This window comes from the organism of the source record quoted next, unplaced genomic scaffold (genome assembly GCF_019419815.1).
Source record: "Pyrus x bretschneideri cultivar Hongxiangsu unplaced genomic scaffold, Pyrus_bretschneideri_v1 Contig6, whole genome shotgun sequence".
Classification (NCBI taxonomy): domain Eukaryota; kingdom Viridiplantae; phylum Streptophyta; class Magnoliopsida; order Rosales; family Rosaceae; genus Pyrus; species Pyrus x bretschneideri.
The window spans coordinates 2,897,920-2,922,086 of NW_025999798.1; the positions used below are offsets into that span (position 1 = coordinate 2,897,920).

At 35.9% G+C, this 24,167-nt stretch overlaps 2 protein-coding genes across 2 annotated transcripts; one reads left to right on the forward strand and one right to left on the reverse strand.

The window, feature by feature from the left end:
• Nucleotides 1–4,583: 4,583 nt before the first annotated feature.
• LOC103953490 (protein RICE SALT SENSITIVE 3) lies at nt 4,584–6,952 on the forward strand. The gene is made up of 7 exons (XM_048571969.1): nt 4,584–4,793; nt 4,932–4,982; nt 5,069–5,269; nt 5,441–5,546; nt 5,758–5,799; nt 5,908–5,964; nt 6,165–6,952. The coding sequence occupies exons 1-7, from the start codon at nt 4,657–4,659 to the stop codon at nt 6,756–6,758; spliced, it is 1,188 nt and encodes a 395-aa protein (XP_048427926.1). The 5' UTR covers nt 4,584–4,656; the 3' UTR covers nt 6,759–6,952.
• A 260-nt stretch (nt 6,953–7,212) lies between these two features.
• On the reverse strand, nt 7,213–15,141 carry LOC103953500 (threonine--tRNA ligase, mitochondrial 1-like). The gene is made up of 20 exons (XM_009365236.2): nt 14,855–15,141; nt 14,539–14,776; nt 14,398–14,457; nt 13,834–13,923; nt 13,550–13,624; nt 13,298–13,426; nt 13,111–13,200; nt 12,764–12,852; nt 12,579–12,675; nt 12,415–12,501; nt 11,964–12,048; nt 10,394–10,488; nt 10,084–10,116; nt 9,883–9,969; nt 9,681–9,773; nt 9,014–9,106; nt 8,683–8,907; nt 7,976–8,047; nt 7,692–7,763; nt 7,213–7,484 (listed from the first exon to the last, which is right to left on the reverse strand). The coding sequence occupies exons 1-20, from the start codon at nt 15,121–15,123 to the stop codon at nt 7,389–7,391; spliced, it is 2,175 nt and encodes a 724-aa protein (XP_009363511.2). The 5' UTR covers nt 15,124–15,141; the 3' UTR covers nt 7,213–7,388.
• Between the last annotated feature and the right edge of the window lie 9,026 nt (nt 15,142–24,167).

The window sequence follows — 24,167 nt, forward strand, 5'->3', positions numbered from 1 at the left end:
GAAACCCTGAAATTTAGATTTTTGGACTTTAACAAATCACAGGGAACCTAAATAACCAAATACCTGAGCCCTAGTTAATGTTTCTGCTATTTTAAGACAAAATAGGCAATCTACCCAATGCAATAACCCATCACCTCTAAAAATAAAATACAATATCAAACATTCCAAACAATATCAAATTAGATTGCTCCCCCACCTCCCATTCTCTGCTCCTATACCAACCTTTCACATAAAGTAATCAATTTAAATATATACTGAAGTTGTGTGGTGGGAGAGGGAGATCATATCCCGCTTTAGTGTATGCATTACTAAGATACTGTCTCTTATTGTCTCATAATCACCATACAAATTAACAAAGCTACACACACGTATATATACAATATCTTCAAAACATTTTACTTTCATACATCATCTATTATTTTATTTGAACAGAATACTTTCGTTATATTTTTCATTCATTGATCCGATAAGAGCTGACGTGACTACCACAGTTGTGTCACGTAACTACCAAATTTATGTCACGTGGTAAAAAAATATTTATTTATTTATTTAAAAATAATTAATTAAAGAAAAGTTATTAAAAAAAATAACCCATAACCCATCTTTTTCCCCGAAACCCCCCCTTCCCTGCAACCTAAACCCCCCATCCCACCCCACCCCCACCCCCCACCCAAAACCCCAAAATCAAAAGGGGGAATTGAATTCCCGAGACGAAATGAGGGAGTAGGGGTTTTGGGAAGGGCAAAGTAAAGGGAATTCTAGAGAGAGAGAGTGAGTGAGTGAGTGAGTGAAGAGAAGTGGACTGAGAAGGAGAAAACAGCTACAAGACCCGACCCGTCTTCTTCTCCTTGTCTCCGTGGGGGCACCTCTGTGTGTCTTCTGCAACTCTCGCTTCCAAAAAACCCAGCTGGGTTTTTTTAGGATTTTCGGTGGGGTGGGTTGCGGTGGAGAGGGGTGGGCTGGGGTGGGGGGGGTTGTGGGGAGGTGGGGATGGGGTGGGGTGGGGGTTGCGGGGGAGGTGGGGGTGGGGGTGGGGTGGGATGGGCGGTTTAGGTTGCAGGGAAGGGGGGTCTGGGGGAATAAGATGGGTTTTGGGGTTTTTTTTTTTTTTCATTTTCTTTAATTAATTATTTTTAAATGAATAAAAAATTATTTTTTGTCATGTGTCATAAATTTGGCAACCACATGACACAACTATAGCAGTCACGTCAGCTTTTAACGGATCAATGGATGTAAAATGTAACGAATGTACTATATTGAAATAAAATAGTAGACGATGTATGAAAGTGAAATGTTTTGAAGATTTTGTATGCAATTGTAATAAATCTCAAACCTGAAATGGTAAAGTGTAATTTACCCAATATATTTTGTGTAGAAACAAAGGATTTTGTATCAATAACGTGGACACTTGCTTTGATACGTTGATTACTAGTATACTTTCTACTAATTGTAAATGTTTTATCAATATTTTTTATCGACAATCTATTTTATAATAAAGAACATATATCCTTTCCAAAAAAAAATTTGTATGCACCAACCAAAAATATAAAATATGTCAAATGGGAGGTGTGGAAAGGATGGGAAGAGCAGAGATTCCACTTCTTAAAATGGGAGAAGGGGATGGGACAATTTATCCTTGACCATGAGGACTCTCACTATCTTGTGCCATTCTTTGCTTCCATACCATCTCTTCTAACCCAAATATCAATTTTTGGAAGAGAGCTATTCAAATATTGAACAGAACAAAAATATATTGTGTAGACAAGAAACCATTACTACCACCAATAAAATCCAAATTCCATTCAATTGTTGCCCTCCTTTTGCTTGCATCACCACCATCAGACATTGTCTCCAAATTATTAATTTACTCGTAAATTCATGCATTATAAGATCCCAAAAATAACAACAAAAGAACCCATTTATGAATTATAATCTTCTTCTCTCTCTCTCTCTCTCTCACTCATAGAGGACAGTACATACATGAGGGGTTGGCTTGGTGACAAGAATCCACAGAGAAAATTATGGAGATGGCAATGTCCGTCACTATCAAATGTTTGGCTATTTGCTGTAACTAAAATTTACACATGACATTTACTGCATGGCGTTAATGAGACGACGGTTTCTACTAAAAAGAAACGGGCGGTCAAAGGGACGGTACAATGTTTCTGTCAAAATTTCCTTTGTGTCAGGGTGGGGAAATAAAACCACTGATAGCTCCTTTTGGTCATCATGTTCTGCACACAAAAACAGTGGAAGAGAGAGAGAGAGAGAGAGAGAGAGAGAGAGAGAGAGCTCGAAGCCTCAAGCACTTCAACTTTGCACTGCGCTTGTTCTTTTAATCTATGATCTGAATTCTCTAACTAACTGAGACTGATCTGATCGAGATACAAAGGGAGGAAGAGGATCCTCTCCGGATCCACATTATGGGGATTTTAGGGATTTTCACATCCTAACTGTTCATCGTACATCGTGCGGTCTGTTTTCATCAGATACTATTTGTATTTAATTTTAAAAAGAAACTTTAACGAAAAACTCTCAATACTAGTTACTTTAACGAAAAACCACATTTTTATACTAAAAGTCAATCCTGGTACTATTCACTTTACCATTTATTTTGTCTTTATTGTTAAAATTCAAAGTTTTCAAACTCTTTTCATTAGTTTTCCTTTTTAAAAATCTAACACTCTTTACTAAAGTTAAAAAATTATAAAGGCTTAATTGGATTAATAGTCCCCGTGGTGATAGGGTAGTTGGAAGATAGCTCATGTGGTAAAAAAATTAGGATTTAAGCCCCTGTGGTAAAGTTTGTTATGATTTATGCCTAAAATTGAAAGTTCCGTCAACTTTCTGTTAATTATTAGCACGTGAGCTAACCCCACACGTTAACAATTAATGGAGAAGTCCGTTTTAGCCTAATATGTGTATGGAGAGTTTTGTTTTAGCCTAATATGTGCGGCTCACGTGCTACTAATTAACAAAAATTTGACGGAATTTTTAATTTAGTGCATAAATTCTAACAGACTTTACCACATTGACTTAAATCCTAGTTTTTTTCACCACATGAGTTATCTTCTAACTACCCTATCACCACGGAAACTATTAATCCAATTAGACCAATTATAAAATATTCAATTTGAAACGTTGAAAGCGTCAAACTCAAAAGTGCGAAAATTGTTACCGTCAACATTTTTATGTAACATGGTTCGTCTCAGCGATGAGATCGAGTACTGTTCTTAAACTGGTTCCAACTTTTCCACCTTATCTGCAAAGCTTGGTAATGGCCATCCCTCTAATAATTGTAAAAGTGACATTATGAAGTAACGGAAGGTAAGTACTGTTACAAGCTGCAACTCTGTACGTGTATTATGGACTAAGGTTTCTCGAACGGAAAAGGATCCTCTGTGGATCCTCTTTGCGGGGATCCGGGGGATCCATCAATCACAACCGTTCATCATATATCATGCGGTTAGTTTTCATTATATACTATTTATATTCAATTTTAAAATTTAAATTTAAAATAATTTATGACCGCACGATGTACGATAAACTGTCATGATTGATTGATCTTTCGGATCCCTACAAAGAAGATCCGAAGAGGATCCTTATCCTACTCAAACCCTAATAGCTCTTGCGTCCACTGTTTTGACTACATGTACAATATCTCTATCGGACTCTAGCAGCTATAATATATATAAATATATAGCACACTAGCTACAAGTCAGCATGCATATTGTACCTAATGAGTGTGAATCCCACGTCGGAAAAGTAAAAAACTTTGTATGTGCCTATAAAGAGTTGGATCACTCCCTACTCGTTGGTTATTGTAGAATTTCAACTTCCTTAATAGTTAAAGAAGGTTAACTCATGTGTTGAGCCAAATGGCCTATGTGCTCTCACACCACCTAATATATATATGTATTGTTCATGTGTTTGACTTAAATGATTGCACATTTGATGAGGTCATTGTTGAGAGTGTGAATCCCATATCAATTAACTAAAAGACCTTGCATGTGCTTATAAATAGCTAATTTACGTACTACTCATATGACCAGTTTATTTTACAACAAGGGGTGTGATATTCACACACATTTTTTTACTTCTCACAAAACCTTCTAATTTTGGTCGTTGAATCAGATGAATTGAAGAAAATCAAATGACAAAAATTAACAAGAGTTTTGTGAGAAGTAAAAATAGAATGTGTAGATATCACACCCTTTACGATAAAATGCAAACTTCCTTCAGCTTCACATTTCGAAATAAGTGTGTCAGAAGTCAGATAAACGATACTGAAACTACTCATGATGTAGTTTGATGAGAATAATAAGGTTTGGTCGTTTCTCTAATAGTTCATCATAATTTGAATGAGGTAATAATTAATACTGCTCATGAGATGGGATGGTAGTTTTTGAATCAAGGGGTAGAAATCAAGACCGTCGGGAACCGGGAAGAAATACAAGGTGGGGCCTCAGGGAAACATTTTGGTAAAAGTAACCAAAGAAAAAATTATTTCACTTCAGTCTTTCACACTACTCAGAGAGAGAGAGAAGAGTATATAAAGGGGGATAGGACGTTGGGGTTTTGCTTCTCTTGAAGATAGGTAAAGATTGGAAGAGAGAGAGAAAGGAAGAAGGTAATTAAGGAAAACATTTGAGAGATATGGACGAACATCTGAACCCCTTCGCTGTGACTCATCTGCTTCAACACACCCTGAGAAGCTTGTGCAATCACGAAAACTCTCAGTGGATTTATGCAGTCTTCTGGAGGATCCTCCCTAGAAACTATCCACCGCCCAAGTAAGCAGACCAAAATACTGAAAATGTTTCCAAAATAATTACAGAAAAATGGTTTTTTTTCGTACTTTTTCTTACAGTTCCCACTTAGTTAGTATATTAAAATTGATATTTTAGTTAATAATTTTGGTTTTATAACAGATGGGAAGGTCATGGAGCTTATGATAGGTCAAGAGGAAACAGAAGGAACTGGTATATATTAATTTAATCAAATTTTTTAATTTAGTTTGATAGTATAAAATAGACTCATAGCTAGGTTTATATATGTGTACATGCAGGATATTGGTTTGGGAAGATGGATTCTGCAACTTTGGTGCCTCCTCACCGGCTCATGATCAGATCAACTCCAGTTCTGATCAGTGCCCTGCGGGACCTTCATCAATGTATAGCAACTTAAGCGATCAATTTCAACAATACAATGGCCTGCAACCTGATCTTTTCTTCAAGATGTCCCATGAGATCTACAACTATGGAGAAGGGTAATTAACCTAGTTATGAAGAAACATATATATATATATATATATATATATATGATTAATTAATTAACCAATTAAATATTGGACTAGTTTTAATTTTGTTTTTCTCTGGGTGTACCTGATTACTGATCTCTGACAATACTAATTAATCAACTGGTGATTGTTGTTATATAGGTTGATCGGGAAAGTGGCGGCAGATCATGGTCATAAGTGGATACACAAAGAACCAAATGATCAAGAAATCAACTTCTTATCAGGATGGCATAACTCAGCAGACATGGTATATAAATATAATACGAAATTTATTAATTAATTTAACTGCTCCTGATCAATGGTTCTATGTATGATTCAGTTTGTCATTTCATGCGGCATATACTAATTAATTACATCCAAAATTTTTATATAACTACACCCTCGATCCCCAGTTTTGCTTCAATACAATTTGTCTGTACATGTCATTAGGTTTTTAATTTTTACTTTTTTTGCCTCAGCACCCTAGAACATGGGAAGCCCAATTCCAGTCTGGCATAAAGGTACTTAATTAAGCATTTTTAAACCCCACATCACAAAAATTCCAAAATCTTTTTATAATAATTTTGTTTCTAAATGTTTGATTTGATTTTGATTAAAATATCCTGCAGACCATAGCCCTGATAGCAGTTAGAGAAGGTGTCGTTCAGTTAGGAGCTGTTCACAAGGTGAGGCTCTGGACTCTCTCTCTCTCTCTCTCTCAAGTACTATTGAATGCTATTGAATGTTTGTTTTTTTATAGGAAACGATATTCTCTCTCTAAACTAAAGCAACTGTACATAAATTGATTCAAAACGACATCATGAGATATACTTTAACCGTACATCAAAGACTGCAAAATATTATTGCATGTTTGCAAATCCTGCAGGTGATTGAAGACTTGAGCTATGTAGTTCTGCTAAGAAAGAAGTTCAGCTACATCGAAAGCATCCCCGGAGTGCTTCTCCCTCACCCATCATCTCCATCCTTCCCCTTCAAGCCTGATCGTCATCATGGCTATGCATACGGTCCCACCCCAGATTATCATCATCATCCTCAACATGCATGGCATTTCCAAGGTGGCACAAACCCTCTTGCACCACCTCCAACTCATGACTTCATGTATGATCATCCCCAATATCTCGACCCTAGTCAAGTAGTTCCACTGAAAAACATAACCCCCTCTATGAGCAGCCTTGAAGCCCTCCTCTCTAAGCTTCCCTCCGTCGTGCCGACGAATGACGATCATCATCATCATCATCTACAGCCGCACGATCAATCCCAGTTTGTGTTATCTCATGGACCTGTGGACTTCATGGCAATGACCAAGCAGAAAGCGGCCAAGCAGGAGACTACTGATCATGATGACGGTCATGACCGTAACGAAGAATATAGGCCGTCGGATTACCAAAACGTCGGTGAAACCAGCAATTCTATGTCTGCTTATTCTCGTCAACAGCAACAGCATTTCCATCACGACTAATTATTAATTAAGCAAGTACTAGTAGTTTTTAATTGCTTTTATTTGGTCGTCAGCATAATTTATATATAGGAATGCAGATTGATTATTTCTAACATTGTTAATTAGCAAGCTCTCATATATATATAATCCTATTATTACACTATAATGTAAGGGTGATCTTGATCTTATGAATAAGGGAGTATTTCAGTTCGCCACCCTACTTTACACCGTTAGATGAGTTTAAATTTTGAGATCAGTATAAGAGATAGCCACAAATCTCAAAACTTAAACACATCCAATGTTACAATTAGAGTAGTAAGCATTATCGCCACTTGAGGAGATGAGCAAAAATGCACCCAATGAATAATGCACTTGTTTAATTACTTCGTCTGTGGACGAGTCAAAGGCTCGCAGAAAATAGGACAACTGCAAACGGCAAGAGGATGTATACATTTGATGAAGAGAGCTGAGTTGTGGGAACAGAAACTTTATAAATAAATAAAAATTGAAAACAAATATGGGCAGTACAGCTGATGGAAAGGATCGTTAGAACAATGGTAAAACAACAAACGCATTCATAGTATTCTAAATTCCTGAAGTCACCCACCATCAATCTTAATCTTAAATAAGAAAATTAAAAAGCAAATCTTTCTAATGGAACGCTTCAACTTCGGCCTTGAAGTGCTGGAGTAGATTGTCCATGGTCATTACGGTGACATCTCCCTTGTCTCTCACCCGTAAGCTCACCTGGAACAATGCGAATCAAAGATTAGCTTCTCAACAGAATAGCAGAAGTTCAGCATAACTAACACCAGATAATGAGGTGACCCGTGACCCGTGTTGTTTGATGCTCTCGAAGTAAATTTTTTCAGTTCTGTTTATCATGTAAATTAACCAAAACAGACCGGTCGAAGGATAACTTAAATAATCTAGAGAAATAGAAATGAAGAGAACCTGTCCACTCTTGACTTCTTCCTCGCCCACAACTAAAATGTAGTTGTACTGTGCTATCTGAGCTTCTCGTACCTGCAGAGACAAACAGTCAGGCAACAAAAAACAATCCATTGAACCAATCCTGTTTTCACCAGAGTTGGCCGAGTTTATGAGATGTGAGAGAGCCAGCTCCCACTACGGAACTACTAATAAGCCCAACGGACGTCCAATAACCCGTAAAAATACAAACAAAACGAGACCAAAAAAGTCAAGCTTGGTGCAGAGGACAACAGTATGAATTCTACCTTTTTCTGAATGGTTCTATCAGTAGTGTCAACATCAACATAATAACCAGCTTGATGGATACGATCCCGAACCTACAAAATTGCAACAGTTTTTATACGCAATATAATATAAAATAATTTAAACCGCCGTGAATCTCACTCGAGCATTTTATACTACCCATAGCATGATGCATTTAAAGATAAATTGAACTTAAAAACTGAGCAGTATACCCAGGCCTGGTTTGGTACTGAGGTGATTCTGAAAAAAGCTGGTATAAAAAAAAGCTGAGAGTTGTTTTTGTGTTTGGTAAACATTCAGCTTCAGTTTTTTTTCACAGTTTTGGGTGAAAAAAAACAAAAAACAAGAAGCTGCAAAACCCAGCTTTGAAAAACCGGTTTTTTTTCACATCTGTTTTACATAAAAGTTTACCAAACACTATAATACTGCCTTTTTTTTTTTTTTCAAAAGCACTTTTACAAAAAAATTTACCAAACACTCTGCTGTTTTATTTCACAGCTGCTTATTCTCACAGCACAGCAGAAACAACTTTTTTTCAAAGCACAGCAATACCAAACCAGCCCTCAGTTTCATCAACTATCAAAACCAGCAAGTGTATGTACATCATCAACTGCATTTATATAGATCTAAGATCCAGAAGGGGAACAGAAAAAAGTTCATAGAACCTTATAGTGGTCAACCAATAACCAGAAAAGCACTAACATACTACCTCCAGAGCATAAGGTTGGGATTTGTCCGAGACAGGGCAAACAATTGCCTGACGTGGACTAAGCCAGAAGGGCCATTTCCCTTTGTAGTTCTCCAACAGTATAGCAAACATACGCTCAACGGAGCCTAAAACAGCTCTGTGTATCATAACAGGTCTCTCCAACTTGCCTTCTTCCCCCTCTGCAGAGTAATTCAGCTCGAATTTTTGTGGAAGCTGAAAATCAAGCTGCAACGAGAATATTGTTTCAATGATAGCTAGATAGTTACATAGGAGGAACAACAAGAAGAAAAACTGAAAGCGGTGTAACCATCAAAGAATTGATCATTAGTACCTGTAGTGTTGCGCACTGGTATTTTCTGCTCAGTGCATCAGATACACTGATATCTATTTTTGGTCCATAAAATGCACCATCCCCTTCATTTATCTGTGTAGCAAGACTAACAATGTAAGCATTCAGACAAAGGCAAGAAATTCAGGGGCCCCTAACACACAGCTAAAGAAAACAAAGCACAGATAATGGACCAGATTGGCAACTAAGCAATAACAGAAAGAACTCAGTTCAATTTATGTCAATGGTAAAATGGTGGAGTAGAAAATGGCTTAATGAGTCAAATCTATCCATTCAATACAACGTTCCAGCGAAACAAATTTTGCTTTATTAAAATATGCTGCTCAGCTGCAATGAGGTTTGAACTAGGTTCGACTGCACTAAAAAAGAAATATAACCACCCTGGCTCCACCTACAATGAAGATTGTATAAACTTTATGTTCATACTGCATAAGGTGCCAAAGGAGGAGTTCACTATATGTTTGAGGGAGTAAAATTCTCTCCCCTCCTCTCATAGTTTTTTTTTTTTTTTTTTTTTTTTTTTTTCTCTGAAAAAAATCAATACAAGATGTTGACGTGACTTAATCGTAACTGTTTAAATAGGAGGGGAGGGAAAGGGAGAGAATCCTCCACCATGTTTGAGAGCGACTAAAGCACAAGGTAAAAGTACCTGCCAAGGCTTGCCAAACTCATTTAATGCATCTGCAAGAGCAGCCTCAGCTTTCTCCCATGTTGCCAGATCTCCCATGTGTTTTTCTGGCATCTGCAACATAAGTACAAGATGTTGTACAACACAACAAATTTGAATCTGCATCCTTAAGTGATGAAGTCAAGAGGTTTGAAGCTTTAAGCACAGGTAATAAGAATCTTACTGTTGATAGCTTCAGGTCGAAAGAAAAGCCAAAAATGTTATAAGTATACTGGATGAAATCTAGGACACGCTTTACTTCATCTTTCACCTGACAACAGAAGCACCAAAAACCAAAAGTCTTAAGAACGAAACAAAACAAAAAAATAAAAAAAAAAAGGTCAAGTTGTAAACAGTAGGTACAATTTAATTAAGCTCAACTCACTTGGGACTCCCTGCAAAAGATATGGGCATCATCCTGTTGGATATTACTAAAACATGTCAGAAGAGTATATATAATCAGAAAATTAATAGAAGAGAACTGACGAAAAATATAAATCTTCCGATAATAAAGTGCATCATTAGGGGCACTGGCAAGCATAAAAGAAATATGAACTCCTATTCCTAATGAACTAACAAATCTGAAGCCAGGATAATCTAAAATGTTTATTTGTTTACAAAGCAGGTTCAGGATGAACATGAGACACCTAAATTAACAGCTAGGTTAAGCTAAAACCAAGGCATTGAAAGTATACCTGCTGGAATCTCCGTACGCGTGTTAATCCAGTCAGTGCACCACTGGCCTCATTGCGATGCAAAACACCAAAATCAGCCAGTCTAAGTGGAAGTTCTGTCATCAAGGTTTAAAAAAAAGACAGATGAAAATGCGTATGGTGCAAAAATGTCACATAAAGTAGCAAATTCTAGTACTCAGAAGCAAAGCATGGGCTATCACAACTTTAACAAGGTAAAAAAATACCAAGCACCCGCATCCCAATAAAAACTTTAATAGTCATGTTACATTAAGAAATAACCAGAAAAATGCAACATAGAAACAACTCATACCGAGAGACTCAAGCCAAAAGTAACAACTCAAAATTATACTGAACTCAATCATGTAAACTAATGACTTTCTTGCTGAACTGGAAATATTTTAGAGACTAAAAAAGCGTACAACACAAAATGTACAAGAGATCTGTCCAAATAAAGAAAGACAAGAACATCCAAAAAGAAACAAGAAAACTGCTCAAGAAGCCAACAAGGCCCAAACTACAGGGCCGTTTGATAACCATTTCGTTTTCAGTTTTTAGTTTTTGGTTTTTGGTTTTCAGTTTTCACTTTATTGAAAACTGAAAACTGAAATCTTGAAACTCAAGTAGTTTTCCGTTTTCATTTTTTTTTAAATGAAATCTGAAAATAGTTACCAAACAAGATTTCAATTTTCAAAAAAAGTGAAAACTGAAAACGAAATGGTTATCAAACGGCCCCCAAACTACACCAAAGAGAAACAAGAAAACTGCTAAGAGCATCTCCAAAGGAAACATCAAATTTCAATTTGATGGATGACTTGGCAATTTGACGTATTGTCAAGATTTTTCTTCCACCCAATATGCCAAAATTTATTGCTTTATTTATGTTTTTTTAAACAAAATTAATAATAGTTGGGTTGTTATCGGTTTAAAAATAATAATAAAATACTAAAAAAATGCTAGCATTTAAGGTAAGGAAAGTGGAATGCCTTTGGAAATAGCAAAATCAAACTTGAAGGCAGCTTCAAATTTGACATCTCTTTGTCCATGTCATCTTTGACATCTTGGTTGGAGTAAATGGTATGTTAATTGTTACTGTTATACGTCTATGTGGCATTTTTGACATCTCCTTAGGAGATGGTCCAAGCCAACAAGGCCAAACTAAGGGGCTGTTTGATAACCATTTCATTTTCAGTTTTTAGATTTTGGTTTTCAGTTTTCACTTGTTGGGCAACTACTTTCAGTTTCAGTTTTCAGTAAAAAAAAAAAAGAAAAGTGAAAACTCAAGGCCAAATTTTGAAACTCAAGTAGTTTTCAGTTTTTTTTTTTTTTTTTTAAATGAAATCAGAAAGTAGTTACCAAACAAGATTTCAGTTTAAAAAAAATGAATACAAAAACTGAAAACTGAAAACGAAATGGTTATCAAACGGCCCCTAAACTACATCCTTAGAGAAAAAGAAGACAAATCCAAGTAAAAGATCAGGCAGGCATCCATAAAATGACCTCCTTATACAGGGGACTTTCTTATCAAGCAATTCGAAAGAAAAGGTAAAGAAAATTTTGTTAAAAAGCATACCTCTATATGAGCGAACCCTATGCTGAAACATCAAACAATGCCCTGGGCAATTCATTGGCTTCAATCCAAATTCTTGTTTCTCAATCTGCAAGAGAAAATGCAATATCCAGCAGTTTAAACATATTGCGCATTTCCACAGCAAATATTGTAATGGTCTGGTAGTTAAACATAGTCCTGCTCAGCCACACAGAATAACTACTCAATGAAAATCTCAATCATATGTAAGAGACCCCTTCATGACATCAGGTATACAAAGTTCCCGTAAACAATCAGACAAGTTTTGGTGGCACAGGATTAGCTATCATCAGATTAAGATGTATGTAGCCAAAATTTGGTATTCACTCTTTAGTCATATCCAGAAAAAATAAAATATGTCATCGTAAGTTCAGTTCTTTTAAGTTAAGCATAAAGATGATATAACTGATCACAATACTATAATGTCAAAACTCACCTCAAATACAAACATATTCTCTTTGTAATTAGCAGCATGACCAGATGTTTCCCAAAGTTGCATATTGTACATGTTTGGTGATATAACCTACCAAAGAATAGCAAATTAGGTTAAAATTATTTAAGATTACTAGGATGATGTAAAAACCGAACATTAATTGTCACCTCTTTATAGCCTCGTTCTCTATATTGATTTTTTATAAACTCCATTAGTTTGTTATAAATCCGAGTTCCATTAGGGAGGAAGAACCAACTTCCTGGGCTGAGTTTGACAAGAAGAAAAAATCAAATGGAACTCATGGGGAATCTTGATCACTTATAGAATGAGGAAGTATTAGCTCCATACATACCTAAGTGGGTGACAAAAAAAGAGCTCCTGCTTTGTACCCAACAGTCTGTGGTCATACTTTTTTGCTTCTTCCAGCTTCTGGATATATAGCTGCAGATAAAGTTGATGATGGTAAGTAAAATAATCCAAGACCAATATCCAATAGAAGATATTGGCATAGGTTCTAGTCCTATCCAATACAGTTCATAACCTGACTACTTCTCAATTTCTATGAATATCATCAGACCTGCCACATCTTTTGATATGGTATTTGTTACTTCAATATAAGGTGAACATGACGAGAAAAGATTTCAGATACTGCTAAGAAAATCCAAAACCCCATAAAAGGTTAAAAAAATAAAATATCACCTGCAAACTTTTCTTATCAGGATATGATATTCCATAGACTCTCTGTAAACTTTCACGATCTTTATTTCCCCTCCAGTAGGCTGAAGAAGCCTAAAGTTACACATTCATAAGTTAAACATACACATACAATGCATGCATACAAGAATAAACATATTCTACAGCTCTAAAATGTCATGAGAACACATACCTTCAAACATGCAAATGCTTTGACAAAAGAAGTATTTGGTATATGGGGCCCACGACACAAGTCAACCAAGGGGCCACATCTATATACTGTTATAGTTTTGTCTGCCGGAAGATCATTGATGATTTCAACCTGATTAAAATTAGTGAAGAAAAAATCACATCTGATATTGCTATTTGAGAGTATGGAATGCAGATAAGAAGAGTAGATAACAATCAGTTACTGATGAGAAACAAACTGAGCAGCTTCACTTACCTTGAATTGATTATCAGAGAAAAGCTCAAGGGCTTGTTCTCTTGTGACCTCAATACGCTCAAAAGGTTGTTTACCCTGGGGATAAAGATGCAACAAACCAGTCAAAGGAGTTTCAACAAACCAGATAAAAATACTGAAGCAACAATCTGCAATCAATCAAGGAATCTCAACAAGAAAGACAAAAATGTTGAAACAACTTATTGATTTTGCTACCCGTAAAGGAGCAAGCAATTCCTCCATAAGAAAGGTGTACATTAACTTTTCTACAAGAGTGCAAACAATACCTTAACAGCCTTGTCTGCCGCTGAGGCAATGTCCTTGAAGTGTTCGTCATTCAAGCCCAAATCACCGTAGAACGCATCGTAATAGAAACCCTGTTATTGAATTTCACAAGCAACCCAAATGAGTAATCCAGAAACTGATAGCAGTGAAGGAACTCTATACAAATTCATTTCCAAGAGTGGGAGCACAAAAGTTCAATATCCATGTGATAAAATTGCAAATGAAAAGAACAACACAAGCACATAGAATTTCATCCAAACAGCAATGTCAACCACAGAGTAGACAAGTACAGAAGCATGTACAGACAACAGAAAACAACTATTATATCACGGTTAGACGTGTTGCATGGTAAATTTGAAAATAAAAAGTTTTAATGAAATCGTCTCCAAGACTAGATTACTTTTCACGAGAAAATTTACACAGTATTTGAAGAACCAGAACTGGCATAATCCAAAAGTCATACAAATGAAAACACATGATAACATAGCATAAACAAACTAATAACTCAAAAACTCAAAGTCAATCAGTATGGTAATATATCCAAGGCTAAAGGTACATAATCAAACCTCTCCTCTAGTAGTGCACGGACCAATGCAGAGCTTGCATCCATACTCAACCTCAAGTGCCTGCAACGTATCGAAAGTCAAAAACACTATAAAACCCTCAAAATGCAATCCAACAAACCATAAATTCGACAACTTTCATACCTGTCCGAGAATGTGAGCACTAGAATGCCAGAAAGTATCACGCCCTTCATCGTCTTCAAACTTGAAGAGCTTAAGCTCACAGTCCCCTTCCAGAGGACGGCTCATGTCCCACAGGTCCCCATTGACCTTTGCAATCACAGCGCTGGAAGCCAAGCTCTTGGAAATATCCTTGGCAATGTCAAATGGCGAAGTCACCCACCTCTTCCCTTCCTTCTCCTGTCCGCCCGGCAAAGTAATCCTACAAAACCCCAAACAAAAAATCAAAATTCAAATACCCAAAACCCGGAAGAGTTAGGGCTTAGGGTTTAGTGCTTACTTGATTGGATCGGAGGGAAGGGACTGGCGGTGGGCGAGCTGCTGAGCCTGGATGGCCTCGAAGAGCTTGATGCGCTTCGGGATTACGGCCTCGAGATACGCGTCGTCTTTCGGGCGGGGCGCCATGGCGGCGCTGTCCGTAGGTAGCTGGGGAAGAAGAGGAGGATGAGAAGTGGACAGTGAGGAGAATGGGGAGTAGGAGTTACGGCGGAGAAAGAAAGAGAAAACTGCTGCTGCTGGCCAGGTTTTAGAAAGGGAGACCAGCTGCATAGGGATGGATGTGTAGTTTGGGCCTCACGGGATTGGTCCTTTTGGAATATGTTCTCCTACTCGGGGGAAAAATTTTTTATTGTAAGGGGAACACAGATGATACATATATATTTTTAAATAAGTGATGGAAAATTTTATTTTTTAAGTTAATAATTTTTTAACACACATATCTTATTATTTTTATAATAACAAATGATGTATCATCCGTATGTTGGCCACACTAAAAAATCTCTCCAAACGGAGGATTTGAAATTGGAAGGGGCAGCGTGGACATCAAGCAATTCGTTGCCGAGTGTTTTGACCTTTCCCTTGTTTTCTTTCTTTGTCCACTGATTGGGGAAATGGATTGGCTGTGCTGAACTGAGTCCAGGTCAGTCCAGTCCCATCCCGATTCCATGTAATGGGCTGAAAAGTTGTGTGACTTAACTAGGCCTGATTTTTCCACACTAGTTTTTGGTCGTTTCTGGGTAGGGGTGGACACCGGCCGTGCGAGGTCTAAATTTGGAGGAACTGGACCGGATCCATTTGGAAATGAAGTGGACAGGACGGGTCGTTAATTTTTAAAAATAAAACTGGACCTAACCCGATCTTAAAGAAATAAACAGTGCATATTTAATCTCCATATGATGGAGATGGACGGGGAAAACAATCCCGTTTTGAGTTTACAAACTTCAATCCTATCCCGTACCTGCCCAACGGATCCTAGACCCATCTGCCCACCCCTATTTTTGGGTGGCAATAGGTTGTGTAATTTTCGAGATTTTTATTTGCCATAAACTCATTGTAGACTCTGGCGATCTTTGAGTCTGGAATGACACTTCATAGGGTAATTCAACACACGAACAAAATATATGCATGCAGATGACAAGATGCAATAGAAACACGTGCGTACCTTCAAACATGCAAATGCTTTGACGAAAGAAGTATATGATACATGGGGTCTTTCGCATTTTGGTTCAAGCGCATCCCTAAGACGGGGTAGCACGATCATACACCCAGATCTTTGCAGTATCGCTACGCATATAATCCTGCACTGTAGTGAAGAACGGTATGCTATAGTGCACTGGTTTATCCAATACTGAACAAAACCACCCAATTAGGTTAATCAAATTCATTAAATTGACTATGTCAGGATATTTATTTTTCCAAAATTCTAAGCAAAGCTTACCCATTTGATCGGAATCCTGATAACTTAGCAATGAACCACAAACCTCACGAATATCATGAATCATGGTTCTAATAGTCTTACCATATATTAACGGCATGAATAGCGCTTTGACGAGCTTTCTCGTCAACAGAGATTCTACAATGATATACTTATTATGTTCCAATCTTGAACGCAAGAACACCAGAAGTTCGTCTTTCAAATTCAAATACAAATCTTGTATTTTAAGAGATTCTTCATTTTGAGAAGGAGGAAGAAGATTTGTTAGAATAGCTATTTCTTTGTTAACTAATAAGAAACTTATGATTTGATAAGCACCAGCAGCAGCATCTTTTGTCACTGGAATCATATTTAATCCTTTAATTCTTTCGGTATAACTAACTCTCTCGTTACAAAGCAACTTAGCTATGAACTGAAATGGATCACTAGCTTGTAGTGCAGAGTTAATTAAACACTCGTCCGATTCACTGATTTTTTTCATAGTTCTTTAGATACCAATCAAGAGCAGCACCTTCCGAATCGAATTTTTTATACTTAAATGCCACAGCCGTTGCTAAATTCATTCTTAGAGTATATTGTTCCTTTTCGCTTAGTTTATTTTCAGGTGATTTTGCTGTTGGCAATATCCACGTGCCGAAAGGTTGTTAGAGTTGTTATCGAATTAGTTAGTTAAATAACTTAGGCTGCAAGCTAGTTATGATGGCTATATAAACTGTATTCTCATAGTTGTAAACATTAATTCAATATCGATGTAATCAATTACTTTCTCTCTCTCTCTTATTCCCTTCTCTCTTTTCTTCTTTGATACATGCTCTTTCTACATTTCTGTGTTTTTCTGCATTTCTGTTAATATTTGCATCACTCGAAAATACAATTAAACTTTTTGACAAGTCACGTTCATGAAAATGCAATACAACCGCATGGTAGATGCTACCACGGGAGTCCACGAATGCGGGTAGATAAAATTTATAACCCGAGTATGCACTCGAAAGAGTTATTACGAAGTCTTCACACCTAGCTTGCTGCAACCACTTAATAAAATCCATTAATAAAACTTGAAGGTCACGCACTTCTTGGCTTTGTCTTTAGTAACAATTCCTCAATATGTCTAAAGCGTTTTTTATATTCAACTCAGCTAGCTTTCTATTCATAAGAAGACCTTTTTTTTCTAAGGCATCACGATTTTTCAAAATAAATAACAATACCTTACTGTTTATCTCAAAGGGTTGAGACTGAAGCTTATTCAAAACATTGCACACACTTACTGAATCCTTCAACTTAATATAGAAGTTATTATAGTCACGTGAAGTTAATAGACGAAACTTATTATATAAGAATCCCGTAATTCCACTTAAGTACCCCCCCTTGCATATCAGCTAACGTTGAAGGTGAAACAACTTAGATTCCAAGGTAACGGCATAGAAATCATGGGTATATTTAATTTAAGAGGGAGTTGGGATAAGTCGAAATTGAACGACGCATAACAATATGCCGTTTTATAACAATTCTTACCTTTTATCTTTGGTGCTTCATCAATTTTCATATTTTCATAAGAGATCAAACCTCTCGTACACAATAAGTTTAACAAGTGTTTAGCAATAACATAATTTCTTTTTATCGTATTATTAACATCTTCTTTATAAACTTTGTTGTATCTAGTTTCTATCTGTACAGCTGATTGGATCTGTTCAAGCATAGTAGCAACCTTAACAACCGAAAAAATGATCAAAACTGTTGAACACTTTCCCTAGTACATTCAGAAGTACTGCTTCTAGTGTATATTGACCTAAGTCATTAATCAAAATAAATTCGTTTTCGGATAGATTTTGACTCTTTAGATATTCCTTAGCAGTTTGCTTTTCCTTATCAATTAATTTACGCATCAACTCAGGATAGTGCTTATAAAGACTTTGATAATCGCAATTTAAAGTAATATTTTCAATTTCAGTCTGTAATTTTACCAAAGTATCAGGCTGTATATGATCACAATAATTACATTTCAATAAATTAATTATATTACTATGAATATTGCTAGATTTGTTTTCAGTTTTGATTTCTTTGTATACATTATTCCAAAATATTTCAAGAATATCCTCCTTATTATACGTAGAATACTTACAAATCAATCTAAAAAATTTCCCTTGTCGAAGTTGACTTTTTCAGACTGTAATGCGGTAAACAATTTCATTTTGGGGATTGAAATAGATTCCACCGGTTGCTAGACCATCCACTAGCAGAGCCGACCACCGGACATGCTCGACCTCGGTAATCTCTAGATGGGATTTGGTACCTAGATACACCGACGCTGAATTATTCAGATTTCATAATCTTGAATATCCTTCGCTGGGCTTACCGTGACCCAGAATCAACAAACAGACCCCGTCTTAGGTATGCGCTTGAGATTGTTTACCAATTGCTTTCTCCGTGGGCACACGAAGCTGAACGCCAACAAAAATATCGATAAAAAGTACAAACCGGGAGTCTGCACTGGCCTTCAGTTTGATTTTATATAATGCGTTGATCTCCGAGGGCTTTTGTACTGAGTTCCTAAATTTCGGTATCTCCCGTTGCCGTACCCAGGATCTTTATAGATCACTCTCTAACACCATGAGTTAGGATCGCATCAACTTTCTCATTGTAAAGAGAACAGGCTATGGGAATTTTCGGGGAGAATAGCCTACATATAAGGATGTGCTTCTCGGAGCTTTTTGAGAAAATTATATATATCTAAAGGGGGAGTATCTGGTATTTGGAACCGCAGCTATATACGCTGATAGTTTCGTCTGCTGCCGAAAGTATTTTTTTTATTTTTCGAGGTGCTCTTCGATCAGCTCTGCTGTCTGTTCTACATCGACTAGTGTTACCAATCTCCTCAAGTGTCCTTTGTGCAATTATAAGGCTAAAACCTAAATGGAGTTGTGGAATTAGGACAAACAAATGCATGCTAAAATTTGAAGTGGGGCATCGTACAAAGTAACTTTGGGAATGCAGGTTAGTAGTAAGAAATAAGTCATGCATTGGAATTGCCTGCACCAAATAAAAAAACCAAGTTGTCTTGTCGTGGGTCTACTACGGGGTTTCATCACAACGGAGTCCATCAATATGGACACAAGTACAACCATGTGCGTTCCGTTCCCACCACAAAGGCTACTCCAGCTAAGTACCAAATTGCAACGGCGCCCACTGTACTACTGCTAGTTATAGCTTCTCGTTTGGTGGACAAGACAAGTAGTAGCCTAGTGGTTGGATACGTTTAAGGACAAATACTTCTTAGGTTTATGACCTCGATCATTCATTTTTCAATCACGATGTGTCATCGTTTCAAGGTATAAACACCAGAATTGAATAATAAAGATAATGAACAATCTCGCAGAAGTTTAATGACGTACATTTTCTGTTTGATCAATTATGGATGACCTAACCCCACCATTCAACCATACATGAGATTCAAGTACAGGATTCAGCTCGAGAACCCTAAAACCTTTGATTCAACTCGAGAACCCTAAAACCTATGATTCAACTCGAGAACCCTAAAGCCTATGATTCAGCTCAAGAAACTTTGTACGCCGAAGCCACCATATACACATGAAAGTCAAACTCAATCTATCCTCTTAGTCATGTGTAACACAAAATATAGGATTCGATCAATCTTATCTTCTCCAGTCAAATGTAATCCATGGCATTACAAAGTTACAGTCCTATCTAATCAAATTCATTACACTTGTGAGTTTTGGGTACCTTTCAACCAGCTTAGAGGCACCAACTTCGCTAAGATAAGCTAAGCTTAGATATAGCTAGACAGGTGGACAAAGAGACTCCTTTGAATCCCTCAACCACTAGATCTCGAAAAGCTACTAGCTTGATCGATCTACCACTACTACTATTGGGTACCCTACTAGACTCAAGTCTCATATGGGTTTGTAATTCATATTATATGAGGTCCCCCACCACATTGCGTCTGTGCATGTGACTTTGTTTTTGGTTTTTATTCCTGACGATCTGTAGCTCGTGTACCTCGATCTCTCTATTTCCATAACGTTGTCTCGATGGAACGTGGTGTGTCTACAGTTGTTCATTACAGTAGGATTATAATTATATCTAACCACACAGTTAGTCCTTATGAATTGACATTGTCTTCGGATCTCTGTACTCAGAGTCCGCGGACTTCGAGATCTGGACAACTCATTTTAAATCTTGTGCCCTCCTCTACCCCCTTAGCCCATCCTACTGGCCAACCTCACGCAAATTAAGAGTCCGAATCTCTATCTCCCCTTGAACGCCCAAATCTCTAAGTCTACTGGCTCCAAACTTCGAGTTCCAGAGAGAATCTCGGTCCAGTCTTTATGTTATACCAAACCATCACTAATAGCTGCTTAATAAGCAGAGAAATATAATAGAATGTTGTCAGGTGTTATATGTATTTATTCATTTTTACGTGTAAATTACAATCTAGTGTGTGTGTGTGTCTGTAATTAATTCATAAAATCATAAAAGTAAATTGGTATGATAATTTAGATACACGAAAAACTTGCTCTCTGTGTATAAGAAGTCAAATGATTTCTATATATTATATTCCCTTGGTTTTCACCTGATCAATTAATTATATTGACTCGATGGAATGTTCGCAACAACTTGTCGCGAAATTTCTAAAACAAATATGATGTCAATGATCATAGTTTTAGGTTTAGTGTTGACAACTTCTTTTGTGGCCATAATATGGAATCAATAGTGACAACAGATCAGTTGACATGCCACGTGCATGTATATGGAATGCAGGGAACCGGATCCTATCCGAATTCCAATAATCTAAGCTTAAAAATCAAATAATCTGAACTGTTAAAATTTGATCCAATGACTATAAATAAAGGGCTTTAGTCCTTGAATCAAATTTTAACAGTTCGGATCAAATAATTATTGGACTCAAATTATTGGGATTCAGAAAGGATCCGGTTCCGGAATCCAGAATGTAAGTGGCCACCAATTTGACCTCCAAAAAATCATGTCAAAGCTTTAAGTCGTGCATTATGTAGATATATATATTCCAAGTATTATGTAGATATATGAAGTTATTTATAGAGAGTTTTAACAAAAAGCTCACGGTACTGTTTATTTTAATGAAAAATCACATTGTTACACTAAAAAGTTAATCATGGTACTATTCACTTTACCCTTTATTTTGTCCTTATCGTTAAAACTCAAAGTTTTCAAGTCATTTTCATTAGTTTTCCTTTATTTATATTCATTTTTCATTTCTAAGAAAAATTAGAATATGGTCCTTATTTACTAATGTTTATTGACTGAGACATTATTAGTTTTTAGATTTTAATCGAAGTTCCTAGCATGAATGTGTTGATGAATTTACATGCATGTAAGTTACATAATTTTTTTAAAATAAAAATTAGTAATTGATTTAGAGTTTTAATACTCACGCTCTTATTAATCTTCTAATTAAATTTCAACTCCAAATATTTTCAAAATAAAAACATAAATTAGAATAAGTTTGTACACATTAATTTTTTAATAAAAAGATTTTTAATTTTTTAATCTTAAATGTACATTCATATAACTTTTTTAATTTAATCTTCAATGTATCCATTCTTAAATATATCAATTTATTATATGTAAAATGTATCATTTTTTAATATTAAAATGTACTCATTTTTTAATATAAAATGTACTCATTTTTTTAATATAAAATGTACCCATTTTTTTAAATAAAATCCATTCAATATTTTTCTATCCATTTTTTAGACTTATATGGGTACATTCTATTTTCTTGATTAATTTGAAAATGTATCCATGTCAATTTTAATCAAAGAAATTTAATGATCTTAAGCCTAATATATGTTTTCTTTTTTGTGGTTAGTTACATCAGCAATGCCAGCTCAGCTATTAGTTTGTTAATAGTTTTGGTACAATAATTTTTTTGTTAATTTTGATGAATGCACCTATGTTTATACATATAATATATTGGAGAGTATAATTTATCCTTTAGTAATTTTAATCCCACAAATTATGTGTTTTATTTAAAATCTCATTAATATAAACAACTTCAGATTTCAATTTTTAATTTGAAAAATATAACAACTCACAGAGAAATACATCATTACATTAATGTCAGGGACTTCGATAAAAAACTGAAAGTCAACAAGGTTTCAATCAATGAACATTGATAGCTAGAGACTGCATTAAAAGTCTCCCATTTTTTCTAACTACATTGTAGCAAGTGGTGCATTGCCTCAGTAGATAATAATTTTTTCTAATCTACTGTGTTTTAGGTTTTTTTTTTTTTTCTTCTGTATTATAACTTAGAATTGTTATATCTCTTGTAATATATAAAATTTTGTGTTTAAAAAAGCAAATTCTTGTATTGCAAAGAGTAATTTTCACACTCTTTTTAGCTTCTCACACATCCATCTTTATTTCGGCAATCAGAACGAATAAATCAAACGAAATCAACTACCCAAATTAAACATGGATGTGTAAGAGGCTAAAAAGAGGGTGCATATCATCTCTCAATTTCTGTTCTTGCTCAACTAAACATGATCAAATTGCCACAATACATATGTCGCCTGCAATATGCTTCATTCAACATCAAATGGCTATCGCAACCAGATGGAAGGTGACATGACATGCCTACCGGATCCGTTCCTTAGTCGGTTCAGACTAAAAGTCAAGTAATGTCAATGCGATCAAACATCTATTTTCGAACGCTGTATTTGATATAAATCCAGATTATTGCCAGCAAGCATGCTTCTTAATGTTAAATAATAATTGGCTTCTCTCTGCGACAATGCATATGATTTCTTCAATCCCATCCTTTTCTTCAACCCCCGGCCGACTTGTTTGCGTTAACTCAACCCACGAGCCACATGTGTGTATATATATACAAACAACAACAACAACAATCAAGTTTTATCTCACTAAGTGGAGTTGGCTGTATGGATTTTAAAACCCCACGCATTCATGAAGTGTATATATACATATGTCATCATCATACCTCACATGCTTGTGTTCAATGTCGCTCTTAAGCCCTGGAAAATTTTCCGATCGGCCTGGGGACCGCTAGGGCATACATATATATATACACACACACTAAAATAGCTGGTGTGCTAATTCATCTTTTCACCGAGATTTGTTTTTATGCAGTCCATAGGCTAGCTGGAGGGGTGCAATGATATATGTAGCTAGATAATATTCAATAAGATATGTTTATTAATTGATATGCATTTACACATAATAAAGTAGTAAAATGTGGTATAAAATTGTTATGTAATACTATAGCGTTAGGGTTTAGGTCACGTTGTGTTCTTTCATAACTAAACATACTGCATTTTTGTGTCATATTTTAATACCACGTGATGAAGCAAGTGGTGTATATATACGATCAAGATCTAATAAGATAATGTACAAATCACTGATCAAATCATGTGATACGAAAATGTGATATGTTGAAACATTATTGTTTGCTATAATTATTCATCGATGATTATGGACATTGGACAAGTTGGCAAAGATCGTGCCCATACTACCTTCTTTCCATTCATACATATTTCTGATTTCAATCATCGTTTACCTAAATAAGAAAAATATTGTTCATCACATAACACATGTTTTCTCATCTGCCATAATATATTTGGAAAGAAAAATGTTAGGGAGACTAAATTAGCAAACCAAATGAAATGTTATCAATACAAAATTATAAACACATTTATCAACAATTAAGTAATAATTCAATCACCAACTTTCATGTTATTTAATTTACAAATTAAGTCTTCCTAGTATTACTCATTTGAAAAAGAAGGTGGATATTTGAACACAATGAGGAGGAAACATGCCCTATTGGGTCAAACCACGTTACAAAACCCACTTGATAAAT